At 49.5% G+C, this 26,841-nt stretch overlaps 2 protein-coding genes across 8 annotated transcripts in view; one reads left to right on the top strand and one right to left on the bottom strand.

Moving 5' to 3' along the window:
• Positions 1-13,543: 13,543 nt before the first annotated feature.
• Positions 13,544-18,891, bottom strand: POMK (protein O-mannose kinase). Of its 3 annotated transcripts, XR_008597825.1 has the most exons (4): positions 18,404-18,885; positions 16,344-16,812; positions 15,493-15,731; positions 13,544-13,915 (listed from the first exon to the last, which is right to left on the bottom strand). XR_008597825.1 is itself a non-coding variant. In XM_054991155.1 (3 exons), exons 1-3 carry the CDS (start codon positions 18,701-18,703, stop codon positions 13,836-13,838), a joined length of 849 nt encoding a protein of 282 aa, XP_054847130.1. In that variant the 5' UTR covers positions 18,704-18,885; the 3' UTR covers positions 13,544-13,835. The 3 variants fall into 3 exon arrangements, 2 of the variants coding, with proteins under 2 accessions (XP_054847130.1, XP_054847129.1); XM_054991155.1 differs by lacking the exon at positions 15,493-15,731; XM_054991154.1 differs by lacking the exons at positions 13,544-13,915; positions 15,493-15,731 and having other exon boundaries at positions 15,921-16,812; positions 18,404-18,706; positions 18,803-18,891.
• The window catches only part of HGSNAT (heparan-alpha-glucosaminide N-acetyltransferase), a 51,322-nt gene continuing 43,280 nt past the window's right edge, over positions 18,800-26,841 (top strand). The window contains exons 1-4 of one of the 5 annotated variants that reach the window (XM_054991150.1): positions 18,800-19,528; positions 19,714-19,829; positions 20,058-20,185; positions 22,772-22,890. In XM_054991150.1, coding sequence (XP_054847125.1) covers positions 19,429-19,528; positions 19,714-19,829; positions 20,058-20,185; positions 22,772-22,890 — 463 coding nt within the window. In that variant the 5' untranslated portion in view covers positions 18,800-19,428. Of the gene's footprint in view, positions 19,529-19,713; positions 19,830-20,057; positions 20,186-22,771; positions 22,891-24,893; positions 25,180-26,841 lie in introns of those variants that run through there. The other 4 variants (XM_054991151.1, XM_054991149.1, XM_054991152.1 and 1 more) reach the window with 4 other exon arrangements.

Here is a 26,841-nt window from a genome sequence, read left to right as displayed (position 1 = left end):
AGAATGTGCAAAGCTGGCATAGAGGATGAGGAGAGAAAGAGCAATGCAAAGGGCAGGGGTGGTCATTAGGGAGGGCTGGCCTGTGACCCACCTTCAGCGGCTTTGTGACCCATTTCTGAGTCCCAACCCACAAACTGGGACACAGTGCAGTAGATCATGCCATCCTGTTAAGAAGCTTGGTGGCAGAAGTAGATTTCGAGGGTGTACCTCGCTCTGGTTTAAATCATTCCTAATTCATTGGACTCAGATGGTTGATGTTGGGGTAACAACTAGACATGGGCACGAACAGCATTACGAACGCAAAAAAGCCACGAACAGCCCGATCAGCGGTTCATGAACAAGCTATTCGTGAGACCCCATTCTAGGCGAACAAGTGGTCGTCACAAGCCTCATTCGTTGCGTTTGTCCACTGTTCGTGAAGACAGTCAGGCGCCTTCTATCAATTCCCTTGGCAACAGAGACAAGGACTGCTTGAACTCTGTCTGCACTCCTTCTGTCGCCCTGGAAACCCCAATCTAAGCCAAACTTAGCTTGATGGGTAGGTCTTCCTTCCAAGTGTGGCGCTCCAAATTGGTTACAATTGGTTACATGGGACCAGAGACCAGGGAGGGGGAGGGGTGTTCTGTGGCCATGGGAACTCCAATCTCATCTCTGCAAACCCTGTTAGGCAGTTCCGACTGCCAAGCACAGACCTCCTGTGTTGCTCTATGGGACCTCTGGTTATAAAAGGCATTGTGCTCCCAGGCTGGCTTTCAGTTTCAGCAGGCAGTGGAGTGGGACAGAGCTGTTGGTAGCCTTTTGGGAGAGAGATAGGGAGAGTGCATTGGAGCTGGGATTTTTTTCCGTGTTTGGTGGGTGAGATAGGGATCTATCCCTTCTGGTTCCAGGGCTGCTGCAAGGCCCTGAGGCCAAGCTCAGTGGGCACCTCGGCTGAGGGCTCACCCTGATTATTATTGCTTGATCTGGTCAGGTTTCTGGTAGTGTTGGTCTAGGGCTCTAGCCCCTTCCCTCTGATTCCAGGGCTGCTGCCAAGTCCTGGGGCCAAGCTCAGTGGGCACCTTGGCTGAGGGCTCACATTATTATCAGTGCCTAATCTGAGCAAATATCTGGGAGTGCTGGGCTAGGGCTCAGCCCCCTCCCTCTGATTCCAGGGCTGCTGTCAAGCCCTGGGGCCAAGCTCAGAGGGCGCCTCGGCTGAGGGCTCACAGTGTTCTCTTCTTTTCTTTCCTCCTTAATTCTTATTTGCTGGCACAATGAGGCTTCGGGCGGGAGCCAAGGGTGGTCGTAGGGGGAAGTGCAAAGATTGTCCTGGTTGCCCCATGGGAAGCAGTACTGGGCAGGGCTCTGGGGCAGCAGAGACTCCTGCTACCCAGAATTTACCTGTGGGGACTGTGGAGGAGGCTGAAGAGCTCTTGCCACCAGAGGAAAAGGAACTGTTTGAGGAGGAGGAAGGTGAGGGATCCATGGAGGAATGGTTGGGGTTCGATGAAACATCCATCCCGTCCCCATCCCAAACTCCCACTTCTGTCCCTGCCTGCAGTCCACCTTTCACTCCGTCTTACATTGCCAGCTCCATAGTATGGCCAGTAATCCTTCGTCCTCCTTCCCCTGGAACAGTTAGTGGGCCATGGTTCAAACTCTCTGTATGGAGGCACTTTTGGGCCCTTCCGAATGACCCCTGTGTGGTGCGGTGCCATGTCTGTGATGGCCTGGCGCATAGGGGCAATGACCTGAACCACCTGTCATTGACAGTCCTGACTAGGCACCTGAAGACGCACCACCCGAGCCAGTGGTCTCCATCCTCAGCCAGCAAAGCATCCAGCGAGGGGAGACGGGGCCACCAGCTCCTCTGAGCTGGGATCAATGGGAGGGTCATCGGAATCCACCCCAAGCAAGAAGCCTTGTTCTGGAGGTGCTGCTGGTGGGAGCGGAATGGTCAGGCTGGCCGCCTTTGGGGAGGTTGTTCCATCGGGGTCAGGGATAGTGCCGTTGAAAAGGGTAAGGTCAAGGGCTCAGGAGGAGAGCATTTGTGTCGTGGCAGACGATTGCCCTGCAAAGATTCCTCCTATCTGTTGTGAAGGGTGTGGGCTTCCAAAGGCTGCTTCAGCAGTTTGGCCCATGGTTCTCCATGCTGTCACGGTGCACCATTGGGCGTCGAGTCCTGCCTGCCCTCTACCAGTCTGTGCGAGACGTGCTCAGGGAGCTGTAAGTCACCAAAGGCCGTACAGTTCACTTCATGGCCGACCTCTGGAGCAGCTGCCATCACAGGTACCTTGCCATCACCGCCTGTTGGTGGCAACCAGAGGACCTCCGCTGCCCTAGGCCAAGAATCCTGAAAAAGGTGCCATGCTTGACACCGGGCTACAGGGTAGTTCTTCTCCAGGCCCAAGGGATGGACGATGTCCATACTGGGAAGAACATCGCCACCACCGTAAAGGCTGCACTGAGGGAGTGGACGGCCAGGGGGGAAGGGATTGTCCGTGGCTTCCTGGTGACGGCTGCAGGAAGCAACATGTTGGCAGCCGTAAAAGAGGCACCCCTCCCTGGCCTGGTGTGCACGGTGCACAAGTGGCACCTGGTGATGAGGGATGTGCTCGGGCTGGGGAGCAAGCCGAGGGACAGCTGGGACGAGGGAACGTTGTGGACGTACAGTCTGCTGGACAGCTGCTGTCGCATCTCTTCCCACTTCTCCCGCAGCATCAACTGTTCCTGTGAGCTGTTCCAGAGGTGGGGGGGGACCCCCAGCACAAACTCTTTCAGGACCTGCCCACCTGCTGGAACTCCACCTACAATATGATATGTTGTGTGGTGGAGGAGAAGGGCCCATTGTAAGTCATCCTGTCATCTATGGACGTTCTGAGGAGGGGAGAGGAGCTGAGCCTCAGAGCGGAACCACAAGTGACGCCTGACACAGGTTGGACACTTGCCAGCTTCCCTCAAGTTTTGATGGGAAATGTAGGCAGCTTGGCGGAATGTTGGACAAGTGACAGTTGAAAAGTCCATTGGACAGCAGTCAGAGAGCCAAGCTGCAAGACCAGGATGCCTACATTTCCCACCAAAACTTGAGGGAAGCTGACAAGTGTCCAACCTGTGTCAGGTGTCACTTGTGGTTCCGCTCTCAGCTCCATGGAATGGAGAGTCCTTGCCCAGATTTCCCAGATGCTGAAACCCTTTAAGGAGGCCACTGAGCTTTTGTGCTCCTACGAGGCCAGCCTGGGTCGGGTCATCCCCCTGATCCACGGGCTCGACCAGTTCCTGGCCAAGGAGCTCGAGCATGAGAAAGAGCTGCTCCTCAGGGTCAGGGACTTTGTGAGGAGGATGCAGGCATGCATGGCCAAGCACTTGCATCCTCTGCGCCATGAAGTGCCGTACCAAATGGCATCCCTCTGAGACCCCCGGGTCAAAGGCAGCATCGCCATGCGGGCGGATCAGATGCAGCACTGGAAAAAGGAGCCCCACACAGCAGTGCTCCGTTTCCAGAACGAGAAGGCAGGCCTGAGGGAACCGGACAGGGGCGAGGGGCAAGCGGTGGAGGGGGAGGAGGGGGGAAGAGAGCCACGCCAGGAGAGAACCACCCAAACAGCCCCACTTGATCTCTGGGCCTTGTCGGTGGACTGTGTGGTTGGCCGCAGCACACTAGGTGTGTCTCTCGCAGTGGAGGACTCAGCGGGGGCTCTGGTGCAAGAGTATCTTGCGGGGCCCACTGTGCCCCCCCCATTCCTACCCGTTGGAGTATTAGGTGAGTAATTCTGCCGTATGGCTGGACCTGTCCATCGTGACAACCAACATCCTGTCCTGCCCTCCCACCAGCGTGCAGAGCGAGCGGTGTTCTCCCACCTGCGAGACCTCCTCCGTCCCCGCTGCACACATCTGCACCCGGACCTGGTGGACATGTTGACCTTCATCAAGGTCAACCTCAACCTATTTGGGTATTCCTCCATGGACCTGGACCTACCTGGGTTCTGAGCCTCCCCAAGTCTACTGTGGTTCTAGGTCAAGCTCCTCTACAGCGGGCTCTAGCCCCCCTCGGTTCTCGTGGCTGCTTCCATGGCTGGTAACCCTTTTCCCTCCTCTCCCAGACAAGTTCCCGTTCCCTCTTTCAACCTCTCTCTCTCTGGATGGCACCAATACAACCCTTCCCCACAACTTGTCCTGCCCATCGTGTCCTCTCCCTTACAAGTTCCTGGTCCTTCTTTCAACGTTGCCCCCTCTGGATGGAACCGCTATGACCCTTCCCAACGACCTCTCCTGTCCTGCCCATCCCGTCCTTTCCGAGAAGGCAGGAAGGTGGGTCATGTCAGCTGCCACCGCTTTGGGGCACGAGGAACAGCTCAAAAGCTGCCCCCATTCCATGGCACCTGCTGTCCCCTCTGAGCAGGGGAGAATGGATCCCATGACTCCCACCCTTTCCGTGAAGGCAGGAAGGTGGGTGATGCTGGCGGCAGCCTGCTTGTACTGCCTGCACAGGTAAGCTGTCTCTGAGTGGTGTGGATTCTGTCGAACTGCCATCTTCTGTAGGGTGCGCTGAATAGACTGCCATGTCTGTGATGGCAGGCTGGTGAGTGATGTGGGCGGCAGCCCACAGCTCCCCACGTGGGCATCTATCTGTCTTCCCACAATCCCCTTTCCTAGGGGAACCGATGCCTCCCCCACGATGTGGGGGAAGGCATCCTCCACCAGCTTGACGGCCAGCACGTGAGCCTCCACTTCTACATGTTAGGGGCTGGAGCCCCCTCCCACCCTTGGTTCTTTCCTTCCAACTCTCTAATGACGGTATAACGCAGATATTTAAGCAATCCACATGTCTCCCCAGTATCTGTCTCTCCTGTCAATCCAATACAGGTATTAAATGTATCCATACATCCCTCTATCCTATAGACCTATCCCATACAGCTATGCACCTGTCTATTGAGAAACCTATCTATCCCATGTACCTAAACGTCCAATGCTCCGTGTCAAGCTGGTGTTTTGGGGCGGCAACAGCCTCTGCACCATGTGAGGTGTGGACAACAGCATTGGCCCCGATGCCATGATGTCGCCCATCTGGTGGACGTATGTTGGTGTCTCTGACCCACCAGCAGGGCCGGTGCCAGAGTTTCTGGTGCCTGAGGCCGGGGGCAACTTCAGGGCTGTTGCCACCCCCCCGCCACACACGCGCACCAGGACTGCATGATGACATCACTGCATGTTATATCATTGTGTAGCATTCCCTGCACTGCCCCAGCCACCTGCTGGGTGCACCTGGCCCGCAGTTGTGTGCAGGTGGTGGCAGCAGCATGGGGCAACTGAGCAAGAGGGCTGGGAAGCTGCAACAGCTGCGAGCCAGGTGCGGCAGGTGGCCGGGGAGGCATGCGTGCAGCTTCCCAGCCCTCCTGTTCAGCTGCCAGCGCTGCTGCCGCCAGCTCCGCAGGGTGCACCCCCACCCCCGGTGCCCCCTTTGGGGCCTCAGCGCTCGAGGCGGCTGCCAGACCTGCCTCAATGGATGCGCCGGCCCTGCCCACCAGGGTGTGTGTTTGTGTGTGCAAGGCCTCTGTGTACACCATCATATCTTACTGGAGGGTTTTCTTTGCAGACTGTTGGTGCTGGGTCATTTGGTTAATCGGCGGCAGCTGAAATGACCCACCTTCCGTCTTTGGCGGAAAGTACCCTCTGGGAGGCCTGGCGGCTGGGCACATGGGGGGTACTACCAGTGAGCAGCCAAACCCCCAACCCCCTAGAAGGGAGGTGGCCCACCACTGCCTCCCCTAGCCTGCCAGACCCGGCAGCTGCCAACCTGACCTACCTTCCGGCCTTGGTGGAAAGTAGCCTCTGGGAGGCCTGGCAGGCAGGCACATGGGGGGTGCCACTGGCAAGCGGCCAAACCCCCTGCCCCCTAGAAGGGAGGCGGCTCACCACCACCTCTCCCAGCCCGCCAGACCCGGCAGCCGCTGACCTGACCCACTTTCCGGCCTTGGCGGAAAGTAGCCTCTGGGAGGCCTGGCGGGTGGGCACATGGGGAGTGCCGCTGCTGAGCAGCCAAACCCCCTGCCCACTAGAGGGAAGGCTGCTCGCATTTGAGTCCACTGCTTGTACACTGGGCCAAAGTCAACTGATGGCTCCAATTGTATTGAATGGGAGTTTCCTGGGGGTGTTAGATTTAGGAATGTATAACTCCAAGATCCATATTGCAATCTTGACCAAATTCGGGTGATGGCTGGAGGGGAGGCTGCTGAATACTCCCTGTGAATATGGGCTCTCTAAGTCCAACAGGGGCCATTCTGGCCCCCATGAACAACGAACAACTAACATGTTCATTAACGGGACACGTTCGTTACTTTTCGTCTGTTCGTGTTCATTGACGGCAACGAACAACGTGTTCGAGTTTCCCCCCCCCCGTTCGTGCCCATGTCTAGTAACAACTGGCTTCTGTGTGGGAACTATTTTGTAAGTTCCCACAGGGCACAATCTTAGCCCCCGTGTTATTCAACCTCTATGTAAAGCCTTTAGGAGTAATCATTGGTAGCATTGGAATTGTATTTCAACAATATACCGATCATGACCAGCTCTATTATCTATCCAGATCCCTGCTCATGTAGAGGACTGATGTGCTTAATTGGCTGAAAGCAAATAAACTGAGCCAGACAAGACAGAAGTGATGGTGGCTGGGAAGATGGAGATCTTGAAGGTCGTTGTACTTCCCACTTTCAATGGGGTCAGCTGACCCTTGCTGTCTTGGCTAAGAACCTAGTGATTATACAGGATTCAGCATTGCTGCTGAAGAAGCAAGCTAACGCAGCTGCAAAAAACCACTTCCAATTTTGTCTATCCCGCAAGATGGCCTTCTACCTTGACACAGCCAATCTGGTCACTTGCATCCATGCCACAGAAATATCGGGGCCGTTTCCAGATGGCTTACCTGAAGCCGCTCCATGCCGCAATGTTGTGGATCGTGCCGGGGAAAACGCGAAATAACGCGTTTTCTCGCGAGAGTTTTGCGCGACTTCACACAAAACTCGCATGAGAAAACGCGATATTTCGTGTTTTCCCCAGGAAACGGCCCAGGACTAGACTGCCGCAATGCACTCTACATAGTTTTGCCCTTGAAGTCAGTTTGGAGACTCCAGCTGGTGCAGGATGCTGCAGCTCGATTATTAGCAGCAGCTCAGCAGAGCCTGCACTTGACCCCCTCTCTGCAATCAGTCATTCAATTCAGGGTTTTACTTCCCCTTACAAAGCCCTTCATCACCTCAGTCCCTCATATCTGCGGGACTGTTTCTCTCCCTGTGCTGCGCCATGGCAGCTTCACGCACCTGAGCAAGGCCTTCTGCAGGGGCCAGCCTGCAAACGGGGAAAAACAGCTGTCCGCACACACAAGCCTTCTCTGTGGTGGCCCCCATCTTATGGAACGGCCTCCTTGATGAGGTCAGGGGGGCTTTTACGCTCTCCAGGCTTTCAGCAGACTCTGCAAAACAAAATTGTCCAAGAGAGCTTTTTTATGCAGATGATTATGACTACTGAAATGTTTTAAAAAATACTTTGTATAGTACATCCTGTAGCGAGAAGTATTATCCTACTATGTAATTTCTGCATTGTTTAATGTGTCATGTGAATGCTTATATTTTGTTTCAGCTCCATTTTCAGATTTCTACTTGTTTTCAGTTTCTGCAATCCAGCCTTATTGCTTTGCTTACTGGATGTCACCTCCTGTTGAATTACACTGTGTAATCTTTCGTGAGTCTCATTGAGAAAGGCATAATATAAATAATGTAAAATAAAAACTGTGTTCTACCTTTGCAGCTCACTTTTTGCATTTTGGTGTTACTAGGGTCCCCCTTCCCAGATATGTGCTGCCTGCTCTGACTCCATCTTGGCTAGATTTATTTTGGCAGCCATTTTAGGAGCTAGCAATACCATACTTCGGAGGCGGCAAGACCACGGTTCTCCTCAGGCCATGAGTTGCCGTAATGAGTGGCCATAATTTTGAGCAAGAGACTGATTCACGGATGGGACATCTTCAAGCCTACCCATTGCCATAGGCTTTGTACTCACCTATACATCTTATCTACAAGGACAAGTTTTCTTAGCACAAAATCTGATTGCTATCAAACACTGAGAAGGGCTTGATTACTTGTACTAACCCTGTCTGAACATCTATGAACCTGTTACATGAACAAAGCCTCCACCCTGCCAGCCCTTTTTTGTCCACTCTGCCTAGAGACAATCACCTTTTTGTTACCTTTCTAGGAAACCACTTTCCTAGCTCAGTCAAGTTCAGGAAACCCACCTTCGCACCCAGGGCTCATTCTGAATTCCTGGATGTTACAAGTAAACAAGCCCCTTTTTAAAAAATGGGCTTTAGAAAATGGAGCGCCCTCTGGAGGGGTGGTCTGCCTCGCCTGGCCTTCCCGCCGTGGCGCACTTTCTGGAGGTGCACCAGAATAAAAGGTGAGTCGTCACCAATATGGCTTACCTTTTATATATAATAGGATATTCTTCTGTGCGTGTTCCCTTAATGATTGCTGTTTGGCTAGCCAATGGCAGGCAGTCTAATCCCCTCTGTTGGCTTCAAGGCTGCCCACTCCATGCCTCTCTGGAACCAGCCAACCTTTTCCGTGGGACATTCAGAAGTTCTACCTGAGGCCCTCCTCTCTCACTCCCTGGACCATCAGACAATGTACTCTACCGAGCTCAGCAGACTGAAGATAGGTAAATTCATTCTCTGTTCACTCTTTTCCTCTGAAAACTCTTCCTTCTTTCTTTAAATCTCTCTCCCCCCCGCCCCCCGCCGCCCACTTCTCCTTGTGGTCATTCCCAGGTGCAGAGCTGCCTCTCAGCCAGAGGCTTGGTTTTACTCTTTCTTTCATGTAACTTTCCATGTGGTTGTCCCTGTGAACACAATTGCACTGTTCTTAGGCTTGAGTACCTTTTCAATTCCTGTACCCCAGTATTTCCTGCAATAAATACTGATCCTTGCTTTAGAAAATAGCTGGTTGTTTCATGGTTATTGGTAGCCTATTAAAGGCACTTTGAGCTTTCTTGCCCGCTATTCAGGTGAAAGAGCCCTAAATCACATGTTCTGCTTCCCCCAATTGGCAAGTGTGTTAGTTTTCCAAGCTAGCCAGGCTATAGAAGTGAGAAGAGGTTTCCCCCTGACAGTGAGCTCAATTCCTCCAAATTGGTTGCAGTTCTGGGTGAGTGGCCCAAACCCAAGTTAGTGTCCACACGTGTCTAAGGAAACTCCTGAAAGGGAGGATATAGTAAAACAGCGTTGCACCTACCTATAACTGTTGTTCCTCTAGGTCTTTGTGCAGGCACACATTGGGGCTGTGCTTGCACAGGTGAGCCATTCAGAACAGGACTTTTCTCGGCTAAAAGGCTATTAAGGGGGGGCGACCTCCCCTGCAACCGCTCCGAGCTGGCTTTTCCCGCCGAAACAGTCATGTGATCAGGGAGGTCGCCGCCACCCCACCCCCCCGTTCTGTAACGCTGCAATCTCCCCAACACTGTCAGAGAGTTCACAGCAGGGCTGGAAGGGGAGTGATGTGTGCCTGCGCAAAGACCTAGATGAACAACAGTTACAGGTAGGTGCTACCCTGTTTTCATCTGTGGTCTTTGGTGCAGTCCCACATTGGGAGAATAGCAAGCTACTCGTCTGGTGGTGGGAAGGAACTCTGAGACAAAGAGAGATTGTAAGACGGCTTGCCTCACTGCAGCTTCTCTCCTGGAGTTGACATCCACAGCATAGTGTTTCACGATGACCACGTAGCCACACAACAAATGTCAGCAGTGGGAATTCCTCGCAGGAGTGCAGCCCGTGTTGCCTGGGCCCTTGTTGAATTGGCCTGAAGAACAAAAGGACAAGGGACATTGGCCATCTTATAACAATGTTTAATCGCTGACATAACCCATCTAGAGATCATCTGTGATGACGCAGCTTTGCCTTTATTGGGACCTGAGTGACAAAGAATGTTGACTCCTTACGGAAAGACTGAGTCCTATCCGGGGCTTTTTTCTGGGAAAAGAGGTGGTGGAACTCTCTATTCCCTTTCCCAAACATTTCATTTCTTTGGAATCACATTTTAAAATATGCAAGAAGGAGGGGGCCTCTAAAAATCCAAAACCCATCTCACAAATCTAAATTCTAAGAGATTCCCTCTGCCAGCATAGGGGGGGGGGGAATCCAAAATTCTCAAAATTCTCAAAGTTCTCTTTGTCAGATGCAGCTGGCAGGGAGAGCTGTGGTTATCGAAGGCTTATACTACATAGGAATTGGATACTTTCACTGCTACAAACTAATACGGCAAACTGACTGCACACCAAAAGGAGATGTTTACATTTCCAAGCAAAGGAAGGTTTTGATTGCCTCCATGCTAATTGCATTCTGTCCCCTTGTGATTTATGTCCCCTTCTTTCCTCTCTCTCTCTCTTCCCCCCTCCTCTTCTGTATCTGCCTAGTTTTGATCAGGCATCTGACGAAGAGAACTTGATTCTCGAAAGCTTATGCTACAATAAAATTGGTTAGTCTTAAAGGTGCTACTGGACTCTTTTTGATTTTGCTACTACAGACTAACACGGCTAACTCCTCTGGATCAAAATTCTACAGAGTCTGAAATTCCTAATCTTCCCCCCCCCCTGTTTATTTTTCATTTTACAAAATACAAAGTACAAAACAATAAAAGTGTATAACAAATAGTTAAGTCTTGGAACAATTTACAACCTTTAACTACTACAATAACTACATCAGCCATAAGCAAAGATTAACAGCTAAACTTTGTTCATGGTATAGTTAAAAAACTGAGGGTATTAGGGTCAACATCAGGCAATTGGTTGATATCATGTAAATGATTCAAAAGAGGCGTCCACTCAATAGAAAATGTTGACTGGTACTGTGGTGAATCTAAAGAGCGTAAATAATCAGCTATTTTTCCCATGATGAAAGTGTCCCACGCTTTCCGATACCATTGTTGTATTTTCGGTAATTTCCCTTGTTTCCAGTTTGATGCTAATAACATTTTTGCTGCTGCTAGTAACATATATATTAAGTTTTTCCTGATCATTGGTAAGGTTGAATCTTCCCATAGACCTAATAAGATTGTCTCAGGTTTCTTAGGCATGTCATAGTCTGTTATTTCCTTGATTTTCTGTATAATTAAATCCCAGAACAATTGGATTTTAGGGCATGTCCACCATAGGTGAAAATAATCTCCTACTTGTCCACATTGTTTTCAACATGATAGATCTATGTTAGAATTAATTTGATGGAGAAGGGAAGGTGACACGTACCATTTCGACATAATTTTAATCGATGTCATTTTGATATTGATTGCCTTTGATTGTAAGGGACCTAACCAAATCAGGGACCATTGGTGGTCGGTTAATATTATTATTGCAATCTCTATTCCATTGCAGCTCATATTTTAATGGACCTTGTTCATCCCTCAAATTTAAGATAGCATAAAGCCTTGTGATAAGGCCCTTCCGCTGAGATTGTGCTTGTTTAAGTAGATAGTCGAAATCTGTTAGTTCTCGTTTTAATGAGTTTGCAGTTGGCTGACAGCCTATGTTTCAGTTGTAAATATTGGTACCATGGAATAGTAGCATCTGTATTGCGCTCTAATTGCCCTTTATTTAGAATTACGCCTTGTTTGGTTATATCCAGGGCTTTTTTTCTGGGAAAAGAGGTGGTGGAACTCAGTGGTGGAACTTAAGACCGCATAATGATGTCACTTTGGGTCAGCTGGAACAAGGGGGGAGTTTTTTTGCCTTGGCGAAAATGGTCACATGGCTGGTGGCCCCGCCCCCTGATCTCCAGACAGAGGGGAGTTTAGATTGTCTGGAGATCAGGGGGTGGGGCCACCGGCCATGTGACCATTTTTAAGAGGTGTTGGAACTCCATTCCACCGCGTTCCAGCTGACAAAAAAAGCCCTGGTTATATCATTCTTGTTTTCTTGATTATCCTCCATTGCTGAAATGAGTTTAGATCCTGTCCAGGTAGAAACCAAGTCTAATCTAGGAAGGACGATAATGGTGAAGATGACGGGGCTAAAGTTTGTCTTGTCTGATCCCATATTTTTAAGGTAGTATTCAAGAAAGGATTAGTGGAAATTTCAGTTGGCCTGTTCTTAGATTCTGTCCAAATCATGTCTTTTATATCGTGTGCATGTATATGCATTGATTCCTTATAAGCCCAGTCTAGATTTTCAGGAGAATTCAACAATACCACTATGTTTGTCAATTGGACAGCCACATAATAATGTTGCAGGTCTGGTATGGCCAAGTCTCCTTTTTTTGATGACCGCTTCATAGTTAGAAAATTTATTCTGGGACGTTTGTTAGTCCAAATAAATTTGTTTATAAGACATTGCCCATGTCGAATGTCTTGGACAGTGATTTTAACAGGCAACATACGACAATGGAATATAGCTGCTAAATGAATCTTTATCGACGAGGATGCCAGTCCTGAGATCTGTAGGAATACCATATAGTCAAAGATATTAGACGGGCGTGTCTCTGGACTTATCGCCCTGTTTGCCCACCAGACAAATCTGTTCCACTTACAGGCATATGACTTCCTGGCGGACAGCCTTCGAGCACCGAGGAGAACATTAGCCACCTCCCTTGAAAAATGCACGCATGCCTTCTACCCTAGGAACCATGCTGTTCGGTGCAGTCTGTTCAAATCTTGGTGAAGGGTGCACCCGTTGGTGAGCAAGTCCAGAGTCAGTGGCAAGTGAACATAACGCCCTTTGGCCAGCCATTTCAATATATGGAACCAGGGCGGACATGGCCAAAACGGGGCCAACAGTATGCATGTAGTCTGATCTGCTTTCACCTTGCAAATCACCTTGTGGATTAGTGGGATGGGAGGGAATGCATAAAACAGCCCTCCTGTCCATTAGATCTGAAAAGCATCCCCCAGGGTATTCCTGTCTCTCCCCCCCTCTGGAGCAAAACCTGGAGGCCTTCGTGTTGTTCTGTGTGGCGAACAGATCAATTTGTGGAAACTCCCAGGGAAGGAATATTTGGTGTACATATCTGTCTGTCAAGACCCACTCATGATGCGACTTTCGCACTCTGTTGAGGTAGTCTGCTCTTGTGTTGTCGACTCCTGTGATATGCAAGGCTGAAACTGTAATGCCATGGACAGTGGCCCATTTTGCAGCGGCAAAAAACAAACTGGGGGAAAGGGGGGGGGCGACCTCCCCGATCATGTGACTGTTTCGGTGGGAAAAGCCGGCTTGGAGCTGTTGCAGGGAGAGGTCAACCCCCCCCCCCCAATAGCCTTTTAGCTGAGAAAAGTCCTGTTCTGAGCAGCTGGCTTGTGCAAGCGCAGTCCCAATGCAGGACTGCACTAAAGCCCGTAGATGAACAACGGCACGTCATGTCTGAATAGTTTTATTTTCTTTTCATTGTTTTTTATATTTTTTGCACTGTTCCCCAATTAGGTTATCCTAGCCTTACAGTGTTGTTTATTGGGGTCTCTGGATTGAACTGTTTTTTAAATTATGTAATCTGCCTTATATCTCAGTGAAAAGGCAAGTTATAATGAAGTAGATATTTTTATTTACATCCAAATATTTGATCACAGATTCCTTTCTGTGTCTGACACCCTTGAAAGTGACTTTCCCTTCAGAGTGATACTGTGAGTGCCGTAGAGCAAGGATCGTCCTTAGGAGAGGGTAATTTCGTATGTTGCTGTGTAGCACTGGCCGCTGGTTAGGGTGATTTTAAATGAGACAAACACACAGAGGACTTTATTAGCCACAACAACTAATGGAATCTTCCTTTTCAGTCCACTTCCTATTGGACTTCAGTTGCCGGGGCAGAGGGGAGACGAGGGAGGGCTCTAGGCTGGTCACTGGTGGGAAAAGGATACTGGATTGTGGCTCCTGAGATACTGGCAAGATTGGCTGCTGACCTTCATTTTCATAGCAACTAGGGAGAAAAGACAAAAATATAACCGAGGCAAGCTGGCACAGTTATTGCTTAAAATATCAGTACTGAAAGTAGTAATTACTGATACTTCTGTGGTTATCATTGGTACACTAAGTGCTCACTGTCTAGTCATTTCTAGTCTTAAAAAAGGTATTGAGGAAAAACTCTAATACGTGGTTAATTATAAAACAAAAAAAATGCTTATCTTGATTCCTTTTTCCCATTGTTATTTCACTTACAGCTGGATGCTAAAATAATATGCATAGCTCTTGAACAAAGAAGGGCTTTGTGCAAAACAGTAATTAGTATCTTCAAATACAGCGTCCTGCTTCATCAAAACTGCTAGGGGAAATCAGTTTCTCATGTAAATGATAGGCTGTAACCATATTGCTTAAGTGGTTATTGTTAACCCTTGTATTACTGATCCAGTAAACACAAAACACATTAAACTAATCTGACAAAATACATCCTGTTTATGTCATTGAGAATGTAATGTCCTATTTCCAATCAGATCTGTGTGAAACGGGCTTTCTTCTGTTCCCAAGAGCTCCCCTTGCCCACGTGATGCACTAACATAGTAAGAAACTACCACACCATAAACCAAGCCCATAAAACATTAAGGGTAACCCTGAATCCTTTAGCAGGATTTCAGGCTCTGGGAATGAAGGGAGCTGGGCTGGGCTCACTTGTACATTTGTCTGTAACATTTTCAAGGGCCGCCTGGCCCAATCAAGAGCGGAGCTCAACTGTAAAGACTGAGGAGCGAAAATGGATGTCTCAGAGTTGGGCCTCTTTTGCTTGGGCGATTTTTGCCATGTTTGGCCCCATACCTCTTTGGGTTTTCTTCTGAACTGCAAATGATTAACTTGCCCTTCAGATTTAAGCGTGGTGTTTCCAGGGTTCTCTCCTAAGCCTTTTTCTGCACAGGGAGACAACTTAAAAGAGAACCCTTGAAATGCTGCATTGAAATCCACCTAATGGTCCATCTAATCTGGCATCCTGTCTAGTCCCCTTTTAAACCACCTATACTCATGGCCCTCACTATGTCCACTGGGAGTAAATTCTAGAATTTAATTACTCACTGAGTAAAGATTGCCTTTGGCTGTTCTGAACCCATTACCCATGAACTACATTGGGTGTCCCTCAAGTTCTAGTATTATAGGAGAAAGAGAAAAAATTCTCTCTATCCGTTTTCTTCTCCCTGTGCATAATTTTATAAACCTCCATCATGTCTTCCCCAGTCATCTTTTTTCTTAACTGAAAAGTCCCAGTGTCATGTCTGCATACCATTCATCCATGCCATTCATATGTTCTCCGTTCCCTGTATTGATTTGCTCATACTGTGTACCCATATGCTCTCTTACTATGCTCACGTACTGTGACCATTAGATTCATGCCATCTTAAGCTTGCCTAAAAACTAAAGTACTAATGTTGAGACTGTTACCTGTGAAGTCTGCTTCCTGACCTTGTACTAAACTGTAACACATCACAAGACACAGGGGGAGTCAAATTCCTTGTAATCTTCTGGCTTTCGCGCCTTTTTGCTAACTGCCCCAGGGGAGGGGGGAATCCTTACCCTTATATCAAAGTGCCTTAGCTTGTATTCTCATTCCTGCCAATTCCGATGCATCTTTGAAGGACCTGTGAACTTAATGGATCTCTATAATAAAACCTTTTCAACCAAGACCCTGGAGTACTTGCTGTGAGGATCTCTCTGTCATGGACTGCCAATCCTAGAACTGACACCCAGGCTTTTCTCATAGGAGAGGTGCTCCAACACCTTAATAATTTTGGTTGCCCTCTTCTGCACTTGCTCTGAAAAACACCATATGCAATAATTTAACTCTATGAACAAAAAATCCTCTGAGAAAGCCAAGTCTATGATTTAGGCAAGGAAATCTTAAATACAAGTTTAAAGTTTTTTCAAACTTAAACCATAACACTTTTCTCCCATTTACTGAAAACCAGTCACAGAAGAAAACAGTGAGAGGACAACTTCAAGAGATCATTTAACTGTTTATGCTTATACTTCAACCAGCCCCGTACAGTTTTCAGTGCCAACAGCCAAGAGTATATCCCAAATGTACACAACTGTAGCTGTAGTACCAAACAGTCTAAATAATTTCTACAACATGTCCCTGGTCCCTGGCATTACCGTTCCTCTAACAAGGGATGTCAGAACTTTCCTGTATGAGTCCAAAACCTTCTCAGCAGAAGGTCTTTCTGCTGGGCTCTTCTTGCATGCCACATGGATATCAAACAAATGAAACCTGACTAGATCACTCCCTTCTATGTCTCCCAACAGAAAGTTTGTGACATCGGGGATTTTCCATATGTCTGTCCTTTCATCATACGGAGGCATGAGGCTGTCTTCAAATGGGATTTGTGGCCCAGAAGGCCAAAGCTGCTCAGGAGCTACAAACTCACCCTGAAGCTCCTGATGGCCGCACTTGACCAGTTCACCAGCACTCCTGTTCACCAGAGGCAAGGCATCCAAGTCATTCACAACAACATGGAAGTCGCTGGTTAGTAAATACTGTGAAAGTACTTTATCCAAGTCACTGGAATCACACATCACAAATGTGCCCAGAGGACTGTTGTGCAGATAATGGATGATGCTCACATAATCTATGGCCAGCAGGAACCTACGATGCCAAGTGTTGGAGTCCTTATATTTTGGAAAGTTCAGTATCTGATTCAGATTCTTCAAGGAGCCGAAGGGGTGGTACTCCGTTAGAATCAGGAAATCCTCCTCACAAAAGCCAAGAAGTTTGACCACCTGCTTGCCCTGCAGAGATTTCAGCATCCGCAGCCCATGAAGAAAGTCCTCCTGCAGCTCCGGCGTTGTTAACTGCGAAAGAGCAACTTTGTTTTCCTTCCACTCAGAAAGAAAGACCTAAAAGTAAGGAGTTGGATTCATTTTAATTTCTTCCCCAAAGACATAACACAACCCCTAGCATTAACTTTTAATCAAGCTTACTTGTTCTAGGTTCCTGGTTCTGTTGGACTACCACAGATCTTATCTACAATATAGGATGCTAACAGCCCAGTTTGGGGGAGGGGAGTGTATGTGTGGAAAATGCACAGGGAGTGAACTAAGGGTTACGGCGTCATAACCTTGACTTACACTGGCGTACCCGCCCCCCCGATGATGGTGCCCATTGTATGGGAAAAATTCACTCACCCACCCCCCAACCCCACCCAAGTGGCTTGGTGGAGCACAAGCTGTCGAAGTGTGCAGACCAATCCACTCGCACCCCCACGGCAGCTGAACCCCCTCCCCACACATTCTACATCTGGTCCCAGGTAATTGGGGCCCCGTATATTCAAGCTTAGTTGAGTAGTATATGGGTTCTTATGGTAGCAGCATCTCCAAACCAGGGTTTCCCAGAACCATGGGGTTCCTCAATACATTATGTGAGTTCCATGTAAAATCAATAAATAAACTAAATCTTACGGACACACACAATTTAAAAACAACTAAAGCAACATCACTTTTTCTGTGTAGTTAAATGTTACTATCTTGTATCAATACTTAGTGGTTTTTGTTACTGTAACTGAAATACATCTTATTGAATGTACATCATCTTGATGCCAAAAGTTATGTCAACTGACTTTTTAAACTTGTGATCTGGCATATTTATTCAATATAACCAGCTGAAATACCATTTCAAAACTCAAAAGAGAACAATATTTTATTATAATATTTGATTTATATACTGCCCTTCAGGACAACTTAATGCCCACTCAGAGTGGTTTACAAAATATGTTACTATTATCCCCACAACAAACACACCCTGTGGGGCTGAGAGAGCTCTGAGAGAGCTGTGACTGGCCCAAGGTCACCCAGCTGGCTTCCAGCAGAGGAGTGTGAAGCCGTGTGAGACAGCAGCTGAAGCAGAAGAGGGAGAGCCCCTCCAGGTCACTGTCCCTCAGCCTAACCAACATCAGTATGCAGGTTTCCAGGTCCTTATTCATAGCTCCTAGGCTGGGTGGTTTAGTGGTTAGAGTTTCAGATCAGGATCCAAAAGACCAAGTTTTTATTCTGTGCTCTGCTGGGTGACCTTGGACTATTCACACACTTAGCCTAAGCTATCTCACAGGGTTGTTGCAAAGATAAAATGGAGGACAGGAGACTGACAAACATTAGTTGGATCCCCATTGGGAGAAAGCTGGAGTATGAATGAAATAAATGATCTTCAGTGTAATCACAAATAATAACAACAACATTTGATTTATATACCACCCTTCAGGACAACTTAATGCCCACTCAGAGCGGTTTACAAAATATGTTACTATTATCCCCACAACAATCACCCTATGAGGTGAGTGATGCTGAGAGAGCTCTGAGAGAGCTGTGACTGGCCCAAGGTCACCCAGCTGGCTTCAAGTGGAGGGGAGTGGGGAATCAAACCCGCCTCTCCGGATGAGTGTGTTAACCACTACACCAAACGGGCATTTTCGTGGTCTGTTTTGATCCAACCTACCTTTTTCACAGCTCCTTCACCCACACGTTTCAATTTGTGAACTTCTCTTCTTATGGCCTCGCAAGACAACCACGGCAAACAATTCTTCAGAGTTCCTAATCTGAAGTAGCCGTGTGGACAAACATCGTATCCCACCTTTGCCTTTCCAGAGGGAACAGAGACCTTGCTGAGGTGTTGGTAGAGGGCCAGGTTCACCAGCAGTACAGCCAGGAGCAGAAGCAGAACGGGCGGCGTCAGCCTTTGCACGAGGTCAGCTATCACGTGGTGGGGTTTCTTCGCCATGATGCGGTTGTCATTCATTTTCTGTAAAAGATCGGAGTTGCTGCGTCTCCCGCTCAGATCTGGTGCCAGCGGCCTTAAGGCTGGAGGGGCTCTGCTGAGGGATCCGCTGCAACTCACGCGCTCTGGAAGTCCGCGCTCCGCGGGGCTCGCCGGGCTTCACCGGGGCTCCCTTAAGCGCCGAGACACAGAAAGGCGCCGAAGGCGGGAGCGGATCGGGCCCCTCGCGGCTGCGGCAGGCGCCCCGCCGCCGCCCCCCCCCCCGACTCAAGCCGCCCGCTGGGGACGCCGCTCGACGGCCGCGCGCTCCGCTCGGGAAAGGCGCCAAGCCGCGGGCGAGCTTTTCCCGGGCCGGAGGGTCGCCGCCCCCCGCCCGCCTAACCGCGGCCAGGGCGCCGCCGAGGCCCAGCGCCGTCCAGCGGAGCGCGCCGCCGACTCTCCCCGCGCAAGGCCGCGCCGGCTGGGCCGCAGGCCCCTCCCCCGCGGCCGGCGTCCCCCCGCGGCCCCGCCGCGCTCGGAGGGCGCCCAGTACCCGCGGGGGCGCCCGGGGCACTGCCGGCGGCTCTCCAGGCGGCGGCGGCGGGGCGGGGCGGCCCCTTCACACGCGCGGCCCTGCACGCCCACTCGGCGCTCACGGGCTCCTCCGAACCGGCGGGCGAGCGAGGGAGGCGGGCCCTCAGACGCCCCGCCGCCGGGCGCCTCCCCCCGGCCTGGCCCGGCCCGGCTCGGCGCAGGCGACGCGGGACATGGCAGGGCGCCGACTCGGCCGGTGGGGCTCCCCGCCGTGGGGGGCGCTGGCCGCCCTGGCCGCCGCCCTGCTGCTCCGCGTACGGGCCCAGCCGCCGGGTAAGGCGCCGCCCGAGGCCCCTGCGCCGCCCGAGCCAGCGAGCCGGGCCTCGCCCTCCCTGCCTCCTTCCTCGGCCCCTGGCGGGGATGCGGCCGGCCGGCTGGCCGGCCGCGCGGGGCTCCGGGGCGCCTGACGGGCCGGGCGGCCGCGGGCTGACCGGGGCTCTCCCTCTTTCTCCCGGCAGAGGCGGCGAGGCGGCAGGGCGGGCAGCTGCGGGTCGACCAGGCCTGGCTGCGGGTGCGCGGCGAGGGGCTGGCGGAGGCGGCGACGGTCTCGTGGCGCTCCGAGGCCTGCTTCCAGGTAAGGGGTGGCGGGCGCAGCTTGGGAGGCCGCCGACCCTGCCGGGCCCGCAGCCGAGAGCAGGCCGCCCGGCGAGGCTCCTTCCTGCTCGGGAAGCGGCGCGCCGTCGGGCGGCCCGTATTTCCCTCTGAAGGAAGGAAGCCAGCAAGGCCGGGCGGCGGTTGGGCTTCCTTCGGCCGGCGCTCGACTGATCCGCGCCCGGCCTGCCCGGCCTTCCCTGCCCGGCAGTGCTTGTTCCAGGAGCTGGCGTCCCTCGCGCCGAACGGAACCGTCGAGGAGGCGAGCGTGGCGGTGGACTGCCAGCACGGCCTGGCCCTGCGGGTCAGCGGCGCCGCCGAGGGCCAGGAGCTCTGCAGGTGCGTCCCGCCCGCCACCAAGGACAGCGACCCCGCAGAGCGCCGAGGCGGCGGCTCAGCCGGGGAGGGGCTGGATCCTGGCGGCGGAGATTCCATTTAGCGTTGTGCAAAGAGGGTGCAGCTCTATAGGCATTCCTCCGAAGGCAGCCAGCGCGGCTTAGCTTGAGCAGATTTATAGGAGGTTAGGCGGCGCTATCAAAAAAAAAATCTATAGAACCAAATTGCGTTTATAAATATGAAGGCAGAAACCCTAGGGAGATGAAGATAGTGGTTGAGACGTTAAATGAGGATAGAGATGGAAGAGTAGGAAAAACCGCAGACAGATGCATTGAAGAGAAGTCACCAAGAAAGCAAGGGATAGTACGGAAGGGGGGCCAGAGAATAGAGAGAGGCCAGTGGGTAGACAGGCCAAACTATTCATTTATACACTGGTTTTCTAAAAGCTCAGGGTGGCTTAAACAAAGTTTAAACAGTCTACAATACAAGAGCTACAGAACAGATTTCCCCATTGTATCTTTTCCACTACTGATCCATTACTCTTACCAAGCCGTTGGCCAAACGCTTTCTGAAAGAGTCTTGTCAGAGAGAGTGCTCAGCACTTGGTGCCTCCTTCCTTCCTTCCTTCCAAGAGTTTCAGGGCACTTGGCTAGACAGCCCCCCCCTTCCAAGCCACCGCCATTCTCTCATCAGAAAAGGGGGGGAGGGAGGGGAGGGGAGGCAATGTAAAGAGCAGCAGATGCAAAAGTAACACTGCACTAAAATCAAGAATAATGAATGGAACAATTATATATAAATTTATGTATTTATATCTGTGAACAAATCCACTAAGTATTAATTATACACTAACAGACTCACTCATATGAGTGATATTACAATTCTATATGACTAAGTAAATTCAATGAAAACAATCCAGACACCTGTAGAAAAGCACACAATACACAATCCTACTATGTAAAAGGCAAACCATATTCCTGACAACTTACCCTGGTGCGCCTCCAGAGGGCGCTGCCATGAAGGGAAGCCCAGACGAGGCAGCCTGTCCCTCCAGAGAGCCACCGCGGTGGGAAGCCCAGGCCAGGATCAGGCGCGGAGCAGGTGGCAATGCCTGCCCCCTGCCTTCACCCAGCTGGGATCAGTCACATCAGTTATGGAGGAGGTGGCAATGCCCACCTGCCCGTCCTCCCCTTTCTAGAGCCCGTTACATTTTTTCCCAGAACGGGCTTTGTTACTAGTATATATATGACAGTAATACGGAAAGTCCCACTGGTAGGTGCTATGCTGGAACAATAGCCACCGACCTCACAAAGCAACTGAATCGTGAGTAGGACTGAACAGTAAAAGAAGTTGGTAGCAGTTCTTCTGCGTGCCTTCCCTATCTTTGCATTTTTAGTTTTCACGTCAGTTTATTTTGTTCTGCACGTGCCTTAAATAATCAAGATTTTCAAGTGAGGATGCTGTCGCCATCTCTGGGATCATCTATGAAGTCATAGTGCGCGCGCGCACACACACTATTTTTTTGTGCGTGCTTATATCAATAGATTGACATCAGGGCTGAATTTTTTAAAAAATTGAAAATGAACACACGGGGGAAGCCTAAAAGAGGAGCAGCCCCACTCTCCGTACCTAAGCCCCCCTCCGCCCTGGTCCGTATCGGAGACCCCTTCCCTGGCTGAGCCAGAAGGCGGAGGCCGGCACCGCTGGGGCAAAGCAACCTATGTTGGGATGCAGCCCAGAGCAACAACTCTGCGGCCTGCATGTCAAACTACACTGCATCTTCTGGTGCCCAAAGTGGCCGCTCTTCTCCTCCCTTGGGCCACCAGGGCTTTTGCTTTTTTCTTTCTTTCTAAATTGTCAATTTCATATTAATAGATTTGACCTACCATTGTAATAAAAGGTTATTTGGATTCCCAGTTTTCATTTAAAAAACAGTAAGCCTCTAGGCCCTTCCCTTGCAGAGGGATAAGGGACAAGGCATATCTTTGCATCGGAAGAGGCTTACAGTACAATCCTAAACATAGTTACTCCATTGCAGGCCCACTGATTTCAATGGGCTTAGACTGGAGCAACTTAGGATTGCAGTATTACTTACTTTTTTAATGAAAATTGGGAATTGGGGGAACTTGCTGCACCTGTTATTACAGCAGTAGGTTGATACATTGATAAGAAATTGAGATTAAAAACCAAAACTAGGAAGGAGAAAAGGAAGGCAGTTTGACAATTATGAACGTCTAATTATCAGAGAGGGTTGGAGGTGGGTGGGAATGGGGGGGGGCAGGCAGACGAAACTGAAAGAAACACTATGCACAATGGGAAAATTGACTCAGAACTGGCTTCCAGAAAAAGATCAGGGTAAAAGTGGTCTCAAAAGAACCAGCAAAAACCGGGGGTGGGGGGGGGGTGGAACTATTCTAATGCAGAGGAACAAATCTCACACATGCCCTTTCTTATATCCTGGGCAGAGTACTGTCTAGAACAGTCCCGTGATTGTCGTGCTGTCCCTGATGTTCTCTCGTGCATTGGCAGTTTTCAAGTTAGTTTTTGCTTTAAATAACTTTGGGAGTCGTCTTCTTCGTTTGCTCCTTCTAGGGCACACTATCATTTTGGAGAGTTTGGAAACTATTCTCTAATAGTCAAGAGTGACCCTAGCAGCCAGAAGATTTTGTGCAACATAGTTATCAATCAAGAACCTGTCAACAGCTACCTCCGTAAGTTGCTTTATTTTGGCCTTCATACTGTGCTTTATTCTCTACCTAGGCACTCAAAGCAGCTTACAAAATAAATGTGGAAATACAACTTGGATAAAAATGGCAGTATTGACTGGTGCTGGTTTCAGTAGTTTGGCTCATTCAGGGCTACAGGTGGGAAGCCACAGAGCGGAACTACAAGTGACAAAAGGCACAGGTTGGACACTGGTCAGCTTCCCTCAAGTTTTGATGGGAAATGTAGGCGTCCTGGTCTTGCAGCTTGGCTCTCCGACTGCTGTCCAATGGACTTTTCAACTGTCACTTGTCCAACATTCCGCCAAGCTGCCTACATTTCCTATCAAAACTTGAGGGAAGCTGACAAGTGTCCAACCTGTGCCTTTTGTCACTTGTAGTTCCGCTCACAGTCTGAGAGACTGAGAGCCCCTTCGATTGCATCTCTAGCCAAATCCAGGCAAAATACCTGAAGCAGAGGAGAAGCAGAAGCTCAGCCCAGATCAGCTGACAATGGGAGGTCCCCAGCCTTCCTCACTGCTTTATGCTTTCATCCTTTATGTATTGTAAGCTTTCTTAAGACATGCTGTAGTTAGGACCAGGGCTTTTTTTTCTAGGAAAAGAGGTGGTGGAACTCTCTATTATCACATGCGCACACGCAGAGCGCGCAAAACGCTCTTGGAAATGCATGATGACATCACTCCCGGAAGTGCTGTCACTCCCAGAAGTGATGCCACTTCCCGGAACCCAGCACAATGCATTACGATGAGATAAATGTTAGTAAGCTTGGAAAATTACACTATTATGAGAAAGGGTTTTTTTCCTTTCTGTATCCTCTACAAAAATTGAAATCTTCCATTCCCATTCCCAAACATTTCATTTCTTTGCAATCATATTTTAAAATATGCAAGAAGGAGGGGGCCTCTAAAAATCCAAAACCCTTCTCACAAATCTAAATTAGAACAGATTCCCTCTGCCAGCGTAGAAAAAAAAATCTGAAATTCTTCCTTAAAATTCCAGAGTCTGAAATTCCTAATCTAATGAAACTTGAATTTTCAAATTTTCAGGGAGGGTTTTGCTTTACTGGAGCAATGCAAAATTAGATACTTGACTTTGGCTGCATTAGATCTATACTTAGTTTAAAATGGCTTTTTTTGTTGCCTGTCAACTCTCCCTTACCAATGGCTAAGCTGCTGTGACATTGTGAAATGCTCTCAAATATTCCAATGTCCCAGACAAACAATATTCATAAAAACTTCCTTAATATCCATATGTCCACTGCAATTTTAGTGATGTTAGTCAGCTGAGAGTGGGGAGAACCATTTGAGTTACAGCTATTAAGACATAAGAACACCTATATGCTGATGAATATATTGATGAAAGTCTTCTGTGACTTGGACACAGCTATCCATTCCTAGCATAAAACTGGAATAACCATAACTGATATTTTAGCGAATACAAATAACCATAACTGATATATCTAACTAACACAGAACCAATCTGCATTCAAAAGCTGTGGGAACCATAACAATGTCAACTTCAGTCAACAAAAGAATGAAAGCAACACGCACGCACGCACAGTCCCACCCACCCCCATGAAAAGAAAGCAGAATTGAACTCAAAGCAGCACACACACGCACAGTCCCACCCACCCCCATGAAAAGAAAGCAGAATGAACTCAAAGCAGCACACACCACACAGCCCCACGTACCCACCCCCAAATGTAAGTAAAACAGAATGAACTCAAAGCAGCACATACATACCCAGAAACCCCTGAATGAAGTGAAAGCAGGATGAACTCAAAGCAGCTTAACCTCCTCTGGAGAGCCAGCCCCAGCAGCTCTGTGCGCGCGTATGCACGTGCGCGCATGCACACTCACAGAGGAATGAACAAAAAAGCAGAATGAACTCAAAGCAGCTAAACCTGCTCTGCAGAGCCCGCACCAGGCCCGATCAGCGTCTGCTCTCTCTCTCTCTCTCTCTCTCTCTCTCACAGAAGAATGAAAAGAAAGCAGAATGAACTCAAAGCAGCTAAACCTCCTCTGCAGAGCCTGCGCTGGGCCCCAGCTCGCTCTCTCGCTCTCTCACAGAAGAATGAAAAGAAAGCAGAATGAACTCAAAGCAGCTTAGCCTCTCTGCAGAGCCTGTGGGGCCAAAGGAGGAAGGAATCACATGGGCAAATTCTAGTGCTACCAGAACGCTGTTCCAGAATATTCCCCCTCAAAAAAAAGCCCTGGTTAGGACCATATTTCTGGCCTAAATCACCAGACAGTAGTCCTTCAGATATCACAATCCCAGGTTAGTTAGAGATTAACAAGGCACAGATTTCTTTTTCACAGTAACTAATTGTATAAGGATCCACAGATTAATTGTCCTTTTCCACACATTAAGTCTCTAATTAAGAAACAGGCCTTGTTGTCGATTTCTTGAAATATTTTCTTTCAGCTTTTCTGCAAATAATGTTGCTAGTAACGCCATAATTCTATTTTTTGTCATCCTGATTCTCGGGGCCAAACTGTGTATGAGACCTGTGTGCATCTTACCCCAATTTTTTAGCAGCTAAAAGCAGTCGGGGGGGGGGGCTGTGAGTTTAAAGCAGAAAGGTGGGTGGTGGTGGCTGTTTTAACCATTTCCCTTTTAGCCAATTTCCCATCAGTTCTTTGCCACCTCTGGAAGAAATTGTGTGACGCGGCCTTCTTTCCCTCTCTGCCTCCTGAAATTGTTTCTGGTGTTTGTGTTTTTTAATGGGGACAGTTTCATGAAGATAGTTGTCACCACCTGTTTCCCTGCTGCCCCTGTCCCTTTGGACAGCAGTGTCCTGATGGCGCTGGTCAGCCGTTTGCTTCTGGGCCTGCCTGATGGGAGGTGCCGGCATCAGCCTTTAATCTCGAACTGACCTGGGATTGTGACGCCCGAAGGATGGCTGTCTGGCGGTTTAGGCCCTGCATCATCTTTCCTGGGTACTGGAGGTGATGCTAACCACCACCAGAAGCAGGGCCTGCTAAGTCGGGGCACCTCAGTTCTACAACTTCCCCAGTCACAGGTCTCATTCTTGTGGCAGGCACCTAGGCTTTCTGTTGAGTATGTTTTATTTTACTGTTTTGCTCTATTTGGGGGAGAGAGAGAGAGAGAGAGATCTACCAAATATATATCCACTCTCTGCTCCACTATTTATGTTGCTTTATTTGACCTGGTGATGTTTTAATTTGGCTGCTGTCTTCGTGTGGCTTTATTTAGGCTGTGAGGCATTTTTATTTTCCAAGCTCATTTTAATGTGCTATATTATTCTGTATTGGTTCTTATGAGTTGGGGTTGGGTCTGAATACCTTTGTGCCTGTTCTTTACTATGCTCTGGAGCCTTCAGGCTGGGGATATAAATTGTTCAAATAAATAATGTCACAGCAGAAGTATTTTTGCGAGGGTTACGTTTCCCATTGTTTTAAAAAGAAAGATCTCACGTTTTTCTGTTTCTTGTCCAACCACAGCCTGGCCTGCCCTGCAGCAAGGATACCCTCGAAGCCCCCTAAGCTCTCTCTGTGTTCCCTTCTTGGGCCCCCCCTCTGCCACACTTCCTCTTCCCCGTCTGTAGCTAGGTAGGAGTCAGAGCTATGTGAGAAGGGACCTTTAAGAGGACGTCGTCAGCTCCCTTCCTGTTGGCACCCTCTCTCTGCCAGTCCAGCTACAGCGTGGTCAGGCTATGGTGCAAGCCACAGTGAGTTGAAGTCATCCCTCAACAGATGCACCTCTGCACTCAACCCCATCCCCAAACCATTTGGGACAGAGCCCCAGCTCAGGTCTTGACACCTGGATGAAGAAGATGAGAAAATTGAATATCACAAAACTGCAGGGAAAAGGAGCTGTTTCCTCTAGACCCTTGTTTTCTTCCAAAGGAAAAACAATTCCCACATTGTCTCTGCTTGAGTTTAGAGTCTACCAGACACAAACCACGGGTTATCTTGA

Source organism: Eublepharis macularius, chromosome 11 (assembly GCF_028583425.1).
Source record: "Eublepharis macularius isolate TG4126 chromosome 11, MPM_Emac_v1.0, whole genome shotgun sequence".
Lineage (NCBI taxonomy): Eukaryota > Metazoa > Chordata > Lepidosauria > Squamata > Eublepharidae > Eublepharis > Eublepharis macularius.
Note: the sequence above shows the minus strand (reverse complement) of the source record. Positions and strands in the feature narration are given on the sequence as shown.